Source organism: Durio zibethinus, chromosome 28 (assembly GCF_047325235.1).
Source record: "Durio zibethinus cultivar Kanyao isolate XHJ-2024 chromosome 28, ASM4732523v1, whole genome shotgun sequence".
Classification (NCBI taxonomy): domain Eukaryota; kingdom Viridiplantae; phylum Streptophyta; class Magnoliopsida; order Malvales; family Malvaceae; genus Durio; species Durio zibethinus.
The window spans coordinates 10,132,201-10,149,667 of record NC_143189.1 but is presented as its reverse complement, the minus strand read 5'-3'; the positions used below and the strand labels follow the sequence as shown (position 1 = coordinate 10,149,667).

The 17,467-nt window shown below is 26.0% G+C and overlaps 1 protein-coding gene across 1 annotated transcript; it reads right to left on the bottom strand.

Moving 5' to 3' along the window:
• Positions 1 to 2,583: 2,583 nt before the first annotated feature.
• LOC111281226 (pseudo histidine-containing phosphotransfer protein 6-like) lies at positions 2,584 to 4,509 on the bottom strand. The gene is made up of 5 exons (XM_022868891.2): positions 4,331 to 4,509; positions 3,941 to 4,071; positions 3,569 to 3,712; positions 3,006 to 3,078; positions 2,584 to 2,887 (listed from the first exon to the last, which is right to left on the bottom strand). The coding sequence occupies exons 1-5, from the start codon at positions 4,397 to 4,399 to the stop codon at positions 2,840 to 2,842; spliced, it is 465 nt and encodes a 154-aa protein (XP_022724626.2). The 5' UTR covers positions 4,400 to 4,509; the 3' UTR covers positions 2,584 to 2,839.
• Positions 4,510 to 17,467: the final 12,958 nt, after the last annotated feature.

The following is a 17,467-nucleotide window of genomic DNA, read 5'->3' as shown; positions in this document are numbered from 1 at the left end:
AAAAAAAGGGAAAACACATTTGATACTTGGTTGGAAACTTAATTTGCGATTGGTTTATGAAAATATTTTTTTTTCATTTTTTATATTTTTTGAATTTTAAAAAATATGTTTGGTACAAAATGAAAATTATAAAAATGTGTTTACTATGTGCATTTTTAAAATAAAAAATATAAATATAATAATTAAATAAATAATTAAATTGCATCGTTTAAAAAATATAATTAAATAATAAAAGCAAATTGCAATTAAAATAAACATAAAAATTTATATAAAAATATTTATTAATCATTCAATGACCATAAATTTCATAATATAATGATAAAATATCATCTAACTTTTTAGACAAACTCAACTTTTATATATAAAAAAAATGGACTCACAAAAAATGCTACTTTTTTTTTGGATGCTTTCATGGTGGGAATTTCAAAGCCAACGGGGACTTCAAGCATATAAGTGGTGAGGCACTGAGACCTCATGATTCGAACCTGGGGAATTTGGATGGTTTCATGTTACTTTTGCAAGCATCCTTAGGTTTTACGAGTCTGCTCCCTAAATATTTATCTCAAAATAAAATAAAATTTTTAAAAGTTTCGTGCTTTCAACTTTTCCATTTCCTCCATTCTATTTTCTTTGAAAATAATCAAAACATTTTTTTTGTTTTGTTTTCTCATTTCGCCCTGTTTTCATTTTTATTTTCTAAAAAATATTTTTATTTTTTCAACCAAATAAGTTTACTAATCCATTTTCTATTTTTCGTGAAAATGAAAATGAAAATGAAAAATAATTTTATTTTCATAAACCAAATACACACTTAAAGTCTTATTGAAAAAGCTAAAAAAATTAATTTGACTTTTGACAAGTTCACGTGATTGTAGTTTAATACTTATAATAATAAGTCTTTTGATTTTGAGAATTTGTAAATAATAATTATTGGATATAATAAATGAGCAAATATCAATGTGATTTAAATATATATTAAATTTCAACATATAGAGTTAAGTAATGAAATCACAAAAAAAAAAAAAAACTTTTTTGAATTAAGACTCAATTTAAATGTATTTAATATAAATATTATACATACATATATATATATATATATAAAGGGATTTTTAAAACTTGGTCCTCTCTAGCTCCTATTACCCACCACCCGTGGCTCCAAATGAGTTCAATTGCTGATGCTGGATCAATTTGGATGCCTAATTCTTGATTGTTGTTCTGAAAACAGTCCCAAACTTCTTCAATTAACAAGAATTGTCCCTTACCATTTAGAAGGAAGACTTGTTTTATTCTTTACTTGTAATTGCAGTTTGCTCTTGACAGAAGTCTTGTGAGAGACCTGCTATTTCATAAGATATTTTGAATTAAAAAATCTGTCCAATTACTCACATTGACATGTAATGTAATTAATTGAGACTTCAAAAGCTTGTTAATGGACTAAAAACCTCCGATTAAAAAGCATTTTTAATTTTGTAAACCAGTCTCAAAGCACTCTTTTTTTTATTTATTTATTTTATTTAAAAGAGCTTGTAATCTGAAAATAAAAGAAGAAATTATATATGTTAAGATTTAAATCTTAGATTTATTGAACATTATTTTTTTAAAGGTGATTGTATAAACTAATTGAATTAAGCTATGAATTCTTTTAATTACAAATTTTCAGGGTTACTTGTCCGATTCTATTTGAATATCGCCAGCAAGTGAGTCAATGGCCAGATTTTAGATTTTAGATTGCCATGTTTTCTAATTTTGATCCTCAAGGTGAAAAGAAATGGCAAAGGGCAGTCGGCAACTTGATAACCTCAGTGGTCGAATAATCTACTCGGTTTCATCGACCATAAGCACTTGAAGTTGGCTTCCCTTTTTTTTTTTTTTTTGTTTTCAATTTGGCATATTTCAATTTGGACGACATGTTCTTATGGTCAACTACGAAAATTCCACCAGACGAGGATGTCCTCAATTGATTGAGACGTCGAAACAGTTCAAAGCAGATCATGATGCCTGAAGCTGAGGCTAGTTATATAGTTATCATTTTGACAATTCATAGCAGTATAATAACGACAGATCCGGCATTAAAGTTGAGAGATTTTTCAAATCAGATAGCAGAATATCAGATAGGGCTGTAAACGAGCCGAGCCGAGCCGAGTAGTGAGAAGCTCGAGCTCGAGCTCGACTCACAACTCCGGACTCGATACTCGGCTCGAGCTCGATCGAATTTTATTTTTCAAGCTCGAGCTCGATTCGTGATCGAATTCGAGCTACTCGAGCTCGCTCGATTAAGCTCGATTAATATGTAAAAATAAGCTCGATTCGTATATTCGACAAGAGTTCGATTATTCATGCTCGAACTCGAACTCGAACTCGGATTCGAAATATTTTATTAATTAAAAAAAATAAAAATATATTTAAATATAAAAGCTCGATTAGGCTCGCGAGCTACTCGAGTCAGATATAAGAATACTCGAATTCGGCTCGATCGGTAAGTCGAGCTGCTCGATCGGTAAGTCTCGAATCGAATTCGAGTTTTTTTCGAATCGAACCCGAGTAGCTTGCGAGTACTAATGTATCATTTACACCCCTAATATCAGATGTCAACTTTCCACTACAATTCATTTGCATTCAAAAGTTACAACCGAAGCAGCACACTTAAGAAAAAGAAAAGAATGAATGACTCAACATTAAAGACACCGGCTGCAGTGGCAACAACCCCTTTTCCAATTTTCCTCTACAAATAGTACAAAGTCTGCTTTCGGGTTTTGCTTTGGTTTTAGCAAAAAACTGTAACAAGAAAGGTGCCCAAGAACTCCCCCATGTTATGGCATTAAATTTTTTGGCTTTAGTTCTACATTGGGTATCTAACTCCAGTCGCTAGTACTCTCTGCTGCTGTATCTGAATCATTATCACAGAATATTATAGTGATAATTTTTAGTACTTAATATTGATAAATTGCCTTTTCTTCTAGGTTTTATAGAGGGAAAAGAAATGCAGAAAATCAATGAAAATGTACCTGGAAAAGTTCATGCAATTTATTCTTGAGGAAACAATACTCATGTTCTAGGAGCTCCAAAGCTGTCAGGCACCTGCATTTGAAATGCCAACACATCTGTTTAGCAGGCTTTATCCATATGCAGATCTAGGATTGTCTTAATGTGGGCAATGGGCTTGTTTTCTGATTAAAAATAAAATAATGAAGCCAAAAGTAAACTTGAAACTTTGGTGTGAATTATCATCTTATAGAAATTAGTATGTGACATAGTACTATACCAAGGCCGATCTATACGTTGAACTAGGGTATTTATGGACATCTTCAAAGATTGAAAAACAGAAAAAAAGGAAAAGGCACTCCTAAATATTTCTCTAAACATTTTTGTTTTGACAATCAATATATTCGTTGATAATTTTTTATATATTTTAAGTGAATCCTTTGGAGAAAAAATCCTGGACCGTTAATGCCATTACTGTATAAATATTTTGCCATAAAAAATATATATGGTAGTACTACTACATAGAAAAAAGAGTGAGGGGTGTGGAAGCACAAAAGTAGAGGTAGAAAGGAAGAGGCATGCATACCCAGCACGGTTGTTGTGCTCAGAAGCGGCGCGAAAGGCAACGCAAACGTTTCTGACCCTTTTGGCACCTATGCTAGAACTGCTTCCCATAAACTGATTCAAATGGTTTCCCATTTTCCTGTAGTCCGAGAACTCTCTATCCATCCTGTCCCATCACTCTATACATTAACAATTTACTCAAACAACATACTTAAAAAGTTCAAATGAGAGATAAGAGAGAGACAGACAGAGAAAGAGAGACTCAGACATATCAGCCGCATTATTGCACAACCCCGAGGAAGTGAGAAGGAAAAGGAAATCATTCCCATTAATTGAGAGAAATCAATTAAGCAAGTTAAAAGCAAAAGACAGGTATTTGCAGGAAATTAATTACAGTAATGATCTGAGGTTCCTTAAAAGCTTCTCGGACTCGTGGAAGTAGATGTTGACAACTTCAGATACAAAGTTTGGAGAGCTTTCATCTTGAAGTTGTTGAAGTTGCAAGAATTGCTCGTCTAGTATCCCCTGAACAAACACCATCACTATTTTTTTATCAATAATTATTCAATAGCTTCTCAACCAAGTCTTCAACGGATGATAAGAACAAGAAAATAGCCTAGAATTTTAAGGGTGGCATAATTTGGTGAAGGAAAGAAAGAAATGGAGCAGCTGAGGACAAAGCCTGCGGTTACCACTCTTTCTTTCTCAAGCTTATGAAAAGAGAAAGAAGAAAAAGAGTAAAACAAATGAGAAAGAAGGGAGTAAGAAGAGTGGTGATGATCACCTGGTGGAAGAGGAAAGCGAGCAAACGGTTCATGTCGGCTCGCAACCGATCCGCAGCCAACCCCAACATCCACAAAGGCAGACCCGTCTTGGCTATGGATTGTTGAATTCACACAAATATGATTTCTTTTTTATTTTTATGTTTTGTTGGTTTCACTCTTTAATTTCCAGGGTTTAGGGTTTTGTGTTCTTTCTCTTTCAAGCGGGAATTTCACACTTCAAAGCCTCAGGTTTCCACATCTATTTAAAATGTGAGTTTTAGCTAGGACACCCCCAACACTCACAATGGCAAAAGTATTCGTAAAAAAAGCATTACTAAAATACTTACTCCCAAAATTAGCGCGTGAAATTTCCCGCCTCCCTGTATGCGTTTACTTTAGTGGTTTATCATGCGTCTCCCGGGAGTAGATAATGTGATTAAAATTTTAATAAAAATATATACAATGTGATTAAAATTTTAATAAAAATATATACGTGATAAAAATTAAAAAAAAATTATAATTTATATTGACTTAAGTTATATTATAATAATTTTTTACATTTTTATATATTAAATAAAAACTTGCCGGTCTAAGCTTTGGTGAGACCATCTCCTGTTAATTAGAGATAGGTGGGGTAGAGTATTCTTATTTTTATTTATTAATTTTTATATTATATTTATTTTTATATTTATATTTAATGAATATTTTAAATTTATTTATATTTATATTTTTACAAATATTTAATGAGTATGTCTAATTTTTATACTTATAATTTTTTAAAAAAATAAAAAATAAAAAATATTTTTTTAATTTTTATCTTATATATTTAAATAATTTTTTATTTATTAAATATATATATAAATTTATATAAGGTAAAAATATAAGACATGTATTATATTATTTGTTTTCATTTTTATATCTAATAAAAATTTAAATTTAAAATTATATTTGTTTTTATTTTTATATTTATAATATAATATCAAATTTTGTTTTTATTCGAATAAAAAATTAAATTCTTCATTGATTATAAATAAAATTGTCATCTTCACTTGCAATACATGGCATGGCCATAGTTAAAGAGTGTGACATTCACATGCAGGAAGAAGAGAGTGAGTAAAGGTAAGGATGAGGGGAGATGGCGTGCAAAGTGGGTCCAAATCGAGGTGACTGTGGGGCATGAACCAGACCGCCACCCAAATGCTACAGACTAATACTCAAGTGTTGAGACCCCTTGCAAGGTTTTAGGGTGGGTTACCTGCTGTCCCCGTATCTAGTCACCTCGCGTGCTGTCTGTTTGCCAGGCTAGTGCGGCGTTTCATCCCTCACTCCTACCCGACACTGCTGCAGCCGGTAACTTGTCAGTCACCTCTTTGCACGAAAATTAACAAACCAAAACTAAAGAAAATGAATATGATAATCATTGAAACTTTTTAAACTTTTAAAAGTTAAAATATTCAATTATTTTAATTATTTTAATGTGTTTAATAAATTATTTTAAAAATTAATTAATTAAAATTTTTTATAAAAAAGTGTTAAATATTAAATAACTTTTTTTTTAATTTTTATCAATACTTAAGAAAAGAATTATTTAATTACATTAATCTTTATATTTCTTACTTTCAAATTTTTACCAATGAAAAATAATTACAAAATCGTATATTTTTATAAAAAATTAATAAAATCTATTAATCATTTAATTTTAACACATCAAATATTTTTATATTAAAAATTCAGTATTTAATTTAAAAAATATTTTATATTTAATTTATTTAGCACTTAACTTTTAACCTATAAAATAAATATATTTCCTCTCGTCCTTTATTCACACATGCTGCCAAAACAAACAGACAGCCTGTGACGTCCTTTTCTTTTCTCGAGAAAATGGCTGAGGTTTACAGTCAGCTTAGAACCTGCATTAAAGTATGGGGAGGGAGGTGAAACAAAAGAAGCGCTCGGTAAACAAGGCTAAACTGTGACAAGGTTGAGGATGAGATGACAAGTTAAAGGGGTGGCAGTGGTTTGATTTGTCTTTTAGTTGGTTTTTGATGTAGGATGAAAATGGTAACTGAAAAGTAAAGAAGACGATATGATGATGATAATGAGACTTTGCAATTATAAAAATAGTGTGGGATATGACTCAATTACGAAAGCACAAAAACAAAGGTGTGATTCTTTCACTTTCACTTTGCATTATAGGACAATCGATGTCAGTTTCTTTCACTATGATTTTTGATGATATAACACTTTTTTCTAGTTAAAAAGTTGGCTTCTTGTATTCCCTTCTTGTTATTTATTATATCATAAAAAACTTTTATCAAGGGAATGATTTTGGATTTGACAGGGAAAATGCACTGCAACTATATGCATAATAACCCTATAATCTTGTGAGATTAGAAACTTGTATTAGTTTTGCATAGATGGCTCAAAAATTGCTCTGCATTATCTGCTTTAGGTATCGAAAAATTGCACTTCAATTCCTGCATTTCAAAAGTAGCTTGACTAATTAAAGTATGATGCTCTAATTCTTCTCTTTTTTTTTTGTAATTTTTTTTGTTTCAATGTATGCACCAATAATATTGACATATATATATGTGTGTATATATATATATATATATATACTAATTCTGACACATGCGTAATTTTTTAATTTAAATATTCAATTGTAGAAATAATTTTTTGGATAGTATGATAATAACGATAAATTTTAACTTTAATTTTGATTTTTGGTATAATATAAGTAAAATTTAATAATTTTTTTATATAATTTTTATTTTAATAATATTTTATATGCTTCGGTAACTTTTGTTATAAGATTGAGAATTTTTATGCAATTTCAGTAACTTTCAATATTAGTTTAGTGAATTATGATACAATTTTTGTACTCATTGATACAATTTTGATAATCTTTGATAAAATTTTGATAGCCTCTTAATGTAATTTTGGTAATCTTTCATATAATTTTGGTAATTTATAATGTATTTTTTATAATTATTGATAAAATTGGTAACATCATACATCCAACAATTAATTCTCGCAACAAAGAGTGTGTCCCATGTAAAATAATTTTTTTATATAATAACATTATTTCATCATTTAAATTTAGAATTTTTTTACTAATTTTTTTATTTAATAGGTACATTGTTCATGTTAGGTTTATCTTAATCTCCTAAGATGAAAGTTCTAACTTGGTTTCTATTAGTAACCAATATTCAATTCCTAACAACTTTAAGTATAAAAAAAATTATCCATAATTGAAAATTTAAGTTATTATTGATTTACTACATTATTATTAGTGATTTACTATTAAGCTATTAATGATTTATTATTAAATTATCAATGATTTATTATTAAATTATAAATGATTTATTACTAAATTATTGATGATTTATTACTAAGTTATTAATAATTTATTATAAAGGTATAATTAGTTTACTACTAATTGATCAATGATTAATACAAAGTTATTAATGATTAATTAATTTACTACTAAAATTTACTGATTTACAATCAAATTATTAGTAATTTACTACCATCTTATTGCCAATTTATTATTAAATTATCAATAATTTACTACTAAATTATCAACGATTTACTATTATATTATTATACATTTACTACTATAGTATTAATAATTTATTACTTAATTTTTAATTATTTATTTAAAATTATTACAAATTAGACTTGTTACTAACTTATCCATCATTACCAAATTATCATTGATTTATATTAAATTATTCATGATTTAATATTAAATTATCATTGATTAACTATTAAATTATCAATGATTTACTTTTAAGATTTCAATAATTAACTATTAAATTATCATTAATTTATTACTAAATTAATTATGATTTTTTAAGTTTATCAATTAATTATTATTAAACTGAAACTGATTTACTATTAAGTTGTCACTAATTTGCTATTAATTTATCATTGATTTATTACTATGTCATCAATAATTAACTACTAAGTTATTGTTTAAAAAAACTACTAAATTATCACTTATTTTTATTAAGCTATTCTTGATTTATTAGTATGTCATTATTCGTTTACAACTATAAGATATGAAATTTAAAAAGTCCACTAACAATATATGAGATATTTTTTTTATATATAATAACATTATTACTTCATTTAAATTTAGAATTTTTTTTTACTTAAAAAAAATTTAGAATTTTTTTATTGAATAAATTCATGATAGATTTATCCTAATCTTCCAAGATGAAAGTTTTAACTTTATTTCTGCTACTAACCATCATTCAATTCTTGACAACTTTAAGTATAAGAAAGTTATTGATTGATAATTAAGCTATCATTAATTTACTATTATATTACCAATGATTTACTATTGAGCTATGAATTATTTACTACAAATTATCAATTTACTACTAATTTATGAATGATTTATTATTAAGTTATGAATTATTTACTATTAAGTTGAGAGTGATTTATTATTAAATTATTGATAATTTACTACTAAGTTATTAATGATTAATTATAAAGTTATAATTGATTTACAACTAAATTCTAGTATTATACTACTATATTATTAGTAATTTATTACTAAATTATTAATTTACGATGAAGTTATCAATAATTTACTACTAATTATTAATGATTTACTATTATATTATTATGTATATTTTTATGTGAAGAAGTATAATGTAAGGAGAGGCTTCTCCAATTTAGGGTTTGGATAGATTGCAAGCCTCAAAGAGGACTTACTGCTTTGTTATTGTTGATTTTTTACTTAATTTTTGATTATTTACTACAAAATTATTACCAATTTACTACTAATTTATTCATTATTCACTACCAAATTATCACTGATTTATATTAAATTATCCATGATTTACTATTAAATTATCATTGATTAACTATTAAGTTATCGATAACTTACTACTAAATTATTATTCATTTACTATTAAGTTATCATTATATTACTTTATCATTATATTACTATTAAGTTATCCATGATTTACTATTAATTTATCATTGATTAACTATTAAGTTATTGATAATTACTATTAAGTTATACTGATTATTTTTAAGTTTTTAATAATAATTATTGAGTTATCAATTATCTACTATTATGTTAACATTGATTTGTGTATATTCAAAAAGAAAATAACCGTAATATATGCTATATGATATAATTTGTAAAGTAGAGAAAGAAAGTAAGAAATAGTTTAAGTGTAGATAAGTTGAAAAGCAATGAGCAAATACTCTTAATTTGCTATTTGTAGTTTAACATGTAATAATAAGTTAAAATCATAAGTTTTATTTTATTGCAAATATCAAAACTAAATTAAATAAATATATACAATATATATTAAGTTAATATTTCTATGATATTCTTCAAAATTTTTAGTTCATGGTAAAATAGTATATATTAAAATAAACTTTATTAATACTTTAATTGAATGATTAGAGTATGTACTTTTATACCTACTAGCAAAATACAAGAGCATATAAAAGATTAAAAATTTTGAAGTGTTATGCCAACAATGAAAGTTATAAATTTTGCCTTATATTTCTATTTTTTAGTATATAATTTTTGGTGACAATTTTGTTACATATATACATATATATATATGCTAAAAGTAATGAGAAAAGTTTACGAAATAAAGTTTATAAAAATAAATAGATAAGAATTTTTTAAAAAATTAAGTTCACAACAATTACATTTACATTATTCTTAAAAATGTCTTTTACTTAGTGAAAATATGGTATATTTCCAATTGTTGCTTCAATCTTATTACTATCATTCAAAATGATTTTTTTGATATTTTGATACCAACCAATTTCTCAATTTAAAAAGAGTAAAAAATATTTCAAATAATCATAACGATCAAAATAATGTTTAACTCTATGTTATTTTTCTGAATGAATATAAACTATGATATATTTTTCAAAAGAAATATTTAAGCTATAACTGTCAACTCATATAGCAACAATATGATCAGCAAACGATTATAAACTTGTCGATCTAGATTAACTTTTATGCAACACGAATTTCGAAATCCTCATAAAAATATATTATTTAATTTCTACATGACTTTGATATAAAGATTTTTTTTTAGAATTATCAATTGTATTTTCATAACTTTTGCTCTTTAATTTTCATTGTGTTGTGTTCTCATTTTATTTTGAAGTTTATTGCCGATACCATAAAAGTATAACTAAAAATAAAATGATTAATTAATTCAAACTTGAAATAATTCAAAACTCAAATTAAGTATACGTAAATTTTTACTCATTTTAAATTTTAATTTAATTAAAAATTAATATAATATATATAATTATAAAAATGAACTAATTTAACTCGATTCAAATGATTTTAAAAGGTTAACAATTTAATATAGACACTTCATTTAGTCGAGGTCTAAATCAATCAAGTTCGATTCGATCTTAAGCCTGAATATCTAATATTTATTCATTTTGATATTGGTGTTTATTTATTTATTTATTTGTGATTAGTTTATTATTATTATTATTATTATTATTATGACAATGAAATTTGAAAATAAACTGAACTTTCTTCCTATCTTTATATTTATATTTATATTTTCTTTTAATTATTATCTGGTTGAATTCATTGGTTTAATTCAATTTAAAGATTAAAATCAAAATAATTAAAAGTTTAAGATTGAGCTGATGATGATAAAGTGATAGACTTCTTTTGATCTGGAACTCTATTATAATTAGGACTCAAGGCCTATAGTTAGGCTTATAAATCATCAAATTGGGAAGAAAGAATTACAGATAAACAATCGGCCAAAAAACCACTGTCACTTGTTACAATTAGCCACGAAATAGCCCCAACCATCGACAGTTTCATCGGTCACCAAAAAAATATACCACCTTCATCACCCACACACCATTTACACAGTCACCGCCATTATTGGGCTCACCAAAATTCTGAATCTCTGGCCACAAACATATATAGCCGGTTGACACATATACACAGCAGATTTAGGTAGATCATTACTCTTGATGCCAAAACAATCACATTGCTCTTTGTCATTCACAGCTGAACATAGGCCGAAAGTCACCAAAACAGAAACATAACCTAGAAATTGATCAACACACTCAGCCAATTAACAACTCAAACGTACGTAGAAAGCAAAAAACCATCTGCAAATCAACAGAGGATAGCCGACGACAGCAGCGACATGTGTTCATCAAGATCTTGGGATTTGAAGTTTCTGACCATTGTTCTTGGTTTTTTAGAGGAGGGGAGAGAACCTTTTAAAGAAGAAAGATTGCAAATGAAACAAATGAAGAAAAATACAAAAAAAGGGATTTTATACAAAGGAAAACCAATGTCGTTTTGGTTCAGAATTTCAGCAGATCCATGCGACAACCCATGAGAGGATCCGACCGGTCGCCACCCATTCCAACCCTTATGCTATATTCGGATAAACATTAGTAAGAAAAAAGGAAAGTAAAGGAAGGTATTTTTAAGGAAAAAAAGGATATATGTATCATTTATTTGGATAACTAAAATTAATAAAATAAAAAATAAAAAAATTCTAACAATTATTGTTTGGTTAAATAATGGAAAAGGAATGAAACGATTTATTATATTATTTTTTTTTCAATTATAACCTTTGATAATTTTTGTTTTTACTATAACATTTATATATTTGTGTTAACTTTTTCATGTTTTCAATTTTCCTTTATTTATTCATAAAAATAGTCAGCAATGAAATTTATGAAATTTATGAAATTCATAAAAATAAAAGAACAAAATTAGAGATAATAAATTTATTGATAGATGATATTTTGTATCTTCAATCTAATTTTGAAGTTCAAAATCATATACTTTATAATTTTAAAAAAATTAATAAAGATATAATAGTCATTTTATAATTTAAAAATTTTATTCCTTTCTTTTCCCTTCATTTTCCCCCAATTTGGAGTAATTACAAAATGAAGAAATTTGAGTGAAACCAATGGGTGCTAAGCATATCTTCCTTTCTTTTATTTTTATTTATATCATATACAAACAAGGGAAATGATTCCCCATTTCCTTTTGTTTTCTTTCCATTCCTTTCCTTTCTCTCTCGTTACCTTAATCCAAACATAGGCTTAAACTAATTTCAAGTTGCTTGGACTGAGCAGCATAGCCAAGTTGTGAGCCGCGACTGAGCTGATCCTTTCTACAACCAAGCTATTTATTGGTCTTGAGCCATCAAACCAAGCCAATTTTTTTATCTTTATATCTTGATATTTTATTTGTTTGAATTTAGAGTATTTTTTTACAAAATTTTAAAAATTAATTTTGAGTTAAAATCCTACCAACATATTAGAAGATGTCGTTACTTTGAAATTCAAATTTTGAAAATTCATTTTAAAGTAAAATCTTACCAATGTATTAAAAGTTTTACAAGTTTTTAAATAAAACTTTTAGGAATTAAACTCATAAATTCCTTGAAGGATTTTCCTGGTTTTAAAGAAAAAAATTATTTTTAAATCATGATATCTATCAAACTATAGAAAGATTTAATAATTTTTATAAAAATTTTTAGTACTACCAAATTATTAGAGAATTTAAATCTCAAAGATGAATCTTATTAAATTATTGAAAGATTTAACAATTTTTCTTAAGATAAAGTCCTAAATAAAATTTCAAATAAAAATCTCATTGAACTATTGGGGGATGTGCATTGAAATAAAATTTTACAAAATTATTATAAGATTTAGTTGATTGTTTTTAAAAATAAATTAATTTTTTAAACTCGATGATGAAGCCTTTTCAGCAATGGATACTAGTTTCTATAAATACTTTTAAGGTGAAAAAATTTTCTTAAGTTACTGCCAAACTATTGGAGTAATTTTATGATTAATTTCCAATATTAAATTTATTTGTTAAAAACTATAAATATGATTTAAGAGTCGGATAGCATGAAATCAACTGGTACCATCATTCGGATGGGCATTGTGAGAATGTTATAATTTTTCTCACCTGTAACTATACTCCCGAATATAGTTTTTGTTTTGTAGACTAGAATCTACCATTTTAAGAAATCTAAATCAATTTTGAAATCTCTCATGAAAAGGGAACAGATTTAGTTAGGTAGTTAATTACATCAAAGTAAAAAAGATAGATAGTGACTTCTCTTATTATGTCTAGCAATTAAGTTTTCAGAATTATACATTATGACAATTAGCATTTATTTAAAACCAAAATGAGCATAACTAAAATTCGAATTGAAATAATAACCTAAACAAAATCAAATATTTTTTATTTATCTTGCATAATAATTTAAAAACTCTTTGTTTAAGCTTTTTTTTCATCTTCAAGGTGTCATTTTTATTATCTTTGTGGTTGAATTAGTTAATTAATTTTTAATAATATTTTAAAAGTGAAATTACAATTATAAGTAATTGAGTTTTTTTTTTTTATTTGAATTAAAGATGATTTGAATTTAGCTTTCTAAACAAAGAGAAATATGCATTAATTATTATGTTAAATTTGCTCTGGTGAATAAGTAAATAATTGAGTATTGAAAAGATAGAGTTATGCATAATTAGTTAATTTTTCATCTCATTTTTTCACTTGAGGTAATCGTCCATTGGTGCTTCCGTTGATTGAATATAATTGTACGTTCTACTAATTGAAACCTTAAAATTTTTTTTATTTAAAAATTTTTATTATACATAAATTTTTATTAAATAAAATATTAAAAATACATAATTTTAAAAAATAAAATAAAATAAAATAAAATAAAATCCTAATCTTACTACTTGTCAAGTTTTCTTTTTAAGAAAATTTCAATTCTCAAAATAACAAATTTGTTTTATAACACTAAACAATTTGTAATAACTTCATTTTCAACATTATAACATAAATTTTCATGAATGAATGTAACTTTGACATAAATGCATTCAAAAGATGATTCCAATGACTTTTGTCACACCTTGAAAAATTCATCAAAAACAATTAATCTTACTTCACTTGATAATTCTCTATTTAAAATAATTTATGTTAGGTCATTCAACCACTTAGATGACAAAAAAGAGTGCAATTTAATTCAATTTAGAAAAATTAAATCATCTTGAGATAGAAATTAGTCATATATTTTGTGTCTTAATATGAGTCTAATTATAAAAAAAATTATTAAAATAAAAATTTATAAAAAAATTAATAATGGTATTATAATTGATCATTTTTAAATATTTTTGAAATTAAAATTTTAATAAATGTATATTTGTCAACGATTTTTAGCATTTCAAAATCTAATTGTCAAAAAAAAGTCTATTAATAAAAAAGAAAATTCATTTAATTAAAAATTAAAAAAAATTTACTTAGGGTATTTTAGTCAATCACTTGTAACACTTTTAAAATTAAAATTTTAAAATTTTAAAAAATTTAATTTCACATAAATTCTATTTTTAATTTTAGTTGATTTAAACTAAACTTAAACAAATTAATGAAATTATATATTTAAGGATAAATTTGTTAATTTAAAAATTTATAAGAATATTTTAATTAATTACTTTTAGCACTTTTATAATTCACACTTTTATAAATAAATGATAGATGATATATATATATATATATATATATATATATATATACATATATACATACATATTGCATCTCTATCTTGTAAATTAAAGAAATTGTGAGAAAAAAATAGAACCTTTTATTTTGTTTAGTTCTTCATGAAAAGAACTTAAATTTTAATAAAAGATGAACTTTAATCTATTTAAAGAACAAACTTTAAATTTAATAAGATAAAAAAACTTCGAATTCCAATAAAATAAAAAATGATATTTTTTTTTTTATAGACGAAAGCATTAATATTATCTATCACTAGCGCCTAATTAACGGTTGAAAAATAGGTAACTTTGTTTTGTAAATTAGAGAAATTTTGAGCAAAAAAATGGAACACATGAGAAGATGAACTGAGTAATTTATGGCAACTATGGAATTTTTAAATTCAAGTTGAGGAATGAAGTAGAAAGAGGGACCTGCACAAAATAGTCAAGTAGATGATGAGCTTAAGCATTATTTCAGTTTTGATTGGAGAAGCACGTTCGTTTGTTTACAGAAACCCTCGACATACTCACTCGAAAAACATGCTTTTTATTGACGTGGGCAAAACCTTCACCTCTGGTATGTATTATCTTCTGTTTTGTCAGACTAATTATTACTATGTACTCTAATTTCTTATGCATTTTCATATTTCAGTGTAATAGCTTGCACATTCTTAGATCAACAATTAATCATTTGAAAATTTCGAATTTATTCAAAGGGTTTTGCTAATATCCTAATAATATTTTTGTATTACACACAACAATTGACATGAATAAATGTAATAAATTACAATGTACTAATTAGAAATATATATATTATTTAATATGAAAAGTACAAATAGCACTCTTACTGAAATCGTGAATAAAACTTTTTATTAATTGAGTTCACGATATAATCCAGTTAGCCATGCAACAATTTTTTAAAGATGAAATTTTAATATTTGTAATTTTTTTTTTATCTTCGGTTTGGCATGTGAAGAATGGGTGTTTTGGAATGAGAGGAAAGGTAGAGAGAAAGCATGCTTTGGATTGATATAAGAAGATTATTGAATAATGAACCCAAAAGCCTTTGTTTAAAGGAGGCACTTTTGAAGGCGATTATACCAATGCTTAAGATAATTAACATGGACTTCATAATCATGCTTTCTGCTCCCGTGCTTATTTACTATAGCCATTATCCATCCAAAAGAAACCATTCTTTTTTTTTTTTTTTTCCTTCTATTATTAATATATTATGATTATTCTTGTTGTCTTCATTTGCTTAGAAATTCCAAATATTGGGGAGGGTGCCCTCCTTATTTAGATTTTAGACTCCTAAAGTTGAAAACATGCATGTCTCTTATTATTCTATTGGTTCAGTTTTCAATAATTCCTTCGAAAAGCCATGAGGTCATTAGAGGAATAAGGTAATTATTTAATAATTGAGATAACTCATCGCTCCATATATAATTACCTCCTTTCTCCACTTTCTACTCTTAGACTGCCTCAAAGTCATTGGATTTGGACAGGTGCCTAATTTGATGTTACATGAAATTCAAAATTAATGTTGTAGAATAATTGTATTCGAATATTTAATTTAATAATTAATATATATATTTCTCAATAAATAAGGTTTCGAATTTTTCTTTTTCTGTCATAAAATATTTCTTTAGATCCATACTTCCTAGTCTAGCATATAAAGATGCAAGAAATTTGGAGCTTTGCCTTGAATGATGGAAAAATAATCATTAACTAAAATGGTGTTCTCTAACTAGTTATTATTATTGATATTATTTTTTATTGTTAGACGAAAAGGGTTTGTTTGAATTCGAACCCAAGCTTACATATCTCACTCACGTTCTTATTGTCATTATAGACCAAGTAGTTGTTGGCACAACTTCTTGTTATTGATACCGAAGAGCCAACCATTGGTGGGTTCGTTGGGCTCAAGCTTTACACATTCTTTAATTGATTTTTTTTTTCGGTGCTTGGAAAATTGTTATGCTACATTCTTTATTGATTATTCATAAGTTTCCTATAATTGGCATTTGGTTGACAATACCTTACCCCGGGTTTCAACATACCATAGTAAAATGTGTTGGGTCTGAAGCAATAAATACAACGTAGAAGCAATATATCACAATATGCCCACGATAATAGATAATAATCAACAATCAACAATAAAAAAAAATAAAACACATCAAGATTTACGTAAAAAATCCTCCAGTGTAAAAAAAAAAAATTACGGACCACAAAAAAAAATCTTCACTATCAAATAATAGATATACAAAGTTCTTCTCTAGCTAAAATTAGAGTTAATCAATAATCGAAAGACAATTGGAGAAATTTCACCAAATAGGTGGCTTAACAAATACATTTGGATTTATTCCTAGAGAGCTTCAAATATGATCTTCATCATTCAGAATGTAGAACTCTGAATTATAAACTTGCTATAAAATTTTAGCTTAATTAGATTATAGATCGACTTCTTTTTAATCAACTCTTTTTTTTTCTTTTCTCTATATTTTTTTGGCTTTTTTTCCCCTTTCTTTTTCTTGGTTTGTGGCACCATCTTGTTTTTCACCTTAAAATAGTCCCCACCTCTTTCTATGAAGTAGCTAAGGATCTAT

Coding starts and splice junctions, on each gene's coding strand:
- LOC111281226 (XM_022868891.2), bottom strand. CDS start 4,399: ATGTTGGGGTTGGCTGCGGATCGGTTGCGAGCCGACATGAACCGTTTG. Junction 4,072..4,330: donor TCGCTTTCCTCTTCCACCAG/GTGATCATCACC, acceptor GTGTTTGTTCAG/GGGATACTAGACGAGCAATT. Junction 3,079..3,568: donor GAGCACAACAACCGTGCTGG/GTATGCATGCCT, acceptor TTTCAAATGCAG/GTGCCTGACAGCTTTGGAGC.